General features: G+C 38.8%; 1 protein-coding gene across 1 annotated transcript; it reads left to right on the top strand.

The window, feature by feature from the left end:
* Window positions 1-252: 252 nt before the first annotated feature.
* Window positions 253-1,027, top strand: LOC126387355 (odorant receptor 131-2-like; the record flags this gene model as incomplete). The annotated part of the gene is made up of 2 exons (XM_050039891.1): window positions 253-651; window positions 776-1,027. Coding segments are annotated over exons 1-2 (651 nt in total), but the record flags the coding sequence as incomplete, so codon positions are not given.
* Window positions 1,028-1,037: the final 10 nt, after the last annotated feature.

Genomic DNA, 1,037 nt, shown 5'->3' with positions numbered 1-1,037 from the left:
GTCACTGCGAACAGCTCTCTCTCAGAGGGCTGCAATAAGCTCCACAGAAGACATAGTATAGTATGGGATTTGAACAGCATGGAGGATTTTGATGGGTAATATTCATCTTAACACCTCAGGGAAGTCCATTTTGAATGGCACATATTTAATAACAACACTTATATGGAATTTTGGCAGTTCCTCAAAGACTTTGTTTTAAAAAAAAAAAAACATAAATGGGAGATAACAACTCATTGAAAAAAAAAAACATAAATGGGAGATAACAACTCATTGATTGGTGGTAAGTCTTTACAGCGGCAGATCAATGATGAGGTCATTATTGTGCAACTCCTGGTGATGATTTTTCTTTGTATCAACTTTTTGCTCATCTTAACCTTTTTTCAAAAGGAGTGTTTCTACACAACTACACGCTACATCTTGTTTGCAGTTACACTGCTGTCTGATAGCTTTATATTACTCGTGACTGATGTCCTTCTCATCTTACACTATTTTCAAATTCCCATGCATGTTTGGTTATGCATCATTATCTCTATTCTATCAATTCTGTATAATACGATCACACCAGTTACTCTGACAGCAATGACCCTGGAACGCTATGTGGCCATATGCATGCCCCTGCACCATGGACAGTTGTGCTCCATTCACAACACTGTGAGCTGCATCCTCATCATTCTCTATTCTTTTAATTCTGTATGATACGATCACACCAGTTACTCTGACAGCAATGACCCTGGAACGTTATGTGGCCATTTGCATGCCCCTGCACCATGGACAGTTGTGCTCCATTCACAACACTGTGAGCTGCATCCTCATCATTCACTGCCTCAGCTCTGTACCCTGTATTGTTGTCCTCTCTACTTTCTTTGCATCAGTCTCTCTTAGCTTTTATGAACAACACAATGTATGTACCTTGGAGATATTTCTTGTGCACAGGTGGCAGAAACATCTTAGGTCAGCTGTTCATCAGTTTTACTTCTTGATTATGTGTATTACTATTGTATTATCCTATGTTAAAATACTGAAAGTAGCTAAAACTG

This window comes from Epinephelus moara, unplaced genomic scaffold (assembly GCF_006386435.1).
Source record: "Epinephelus moara isolate mb unplaced genomic scaffold, YSFRI_EMoa_1.0 scaffold3820, whole genome shotgun sequence".
NCBI classification, from domain to species: Eukaryota; Metazoa; Chordata; class Actinopteri; order Perciformes; family Serranidae; genus Epinephelus; species Epinephelus moara.
The sequence above is the reverse complement of the archived record's forward strand: the minus strand, read 5'-3'. Positions and strand labels throughout refer to the sequence as shown.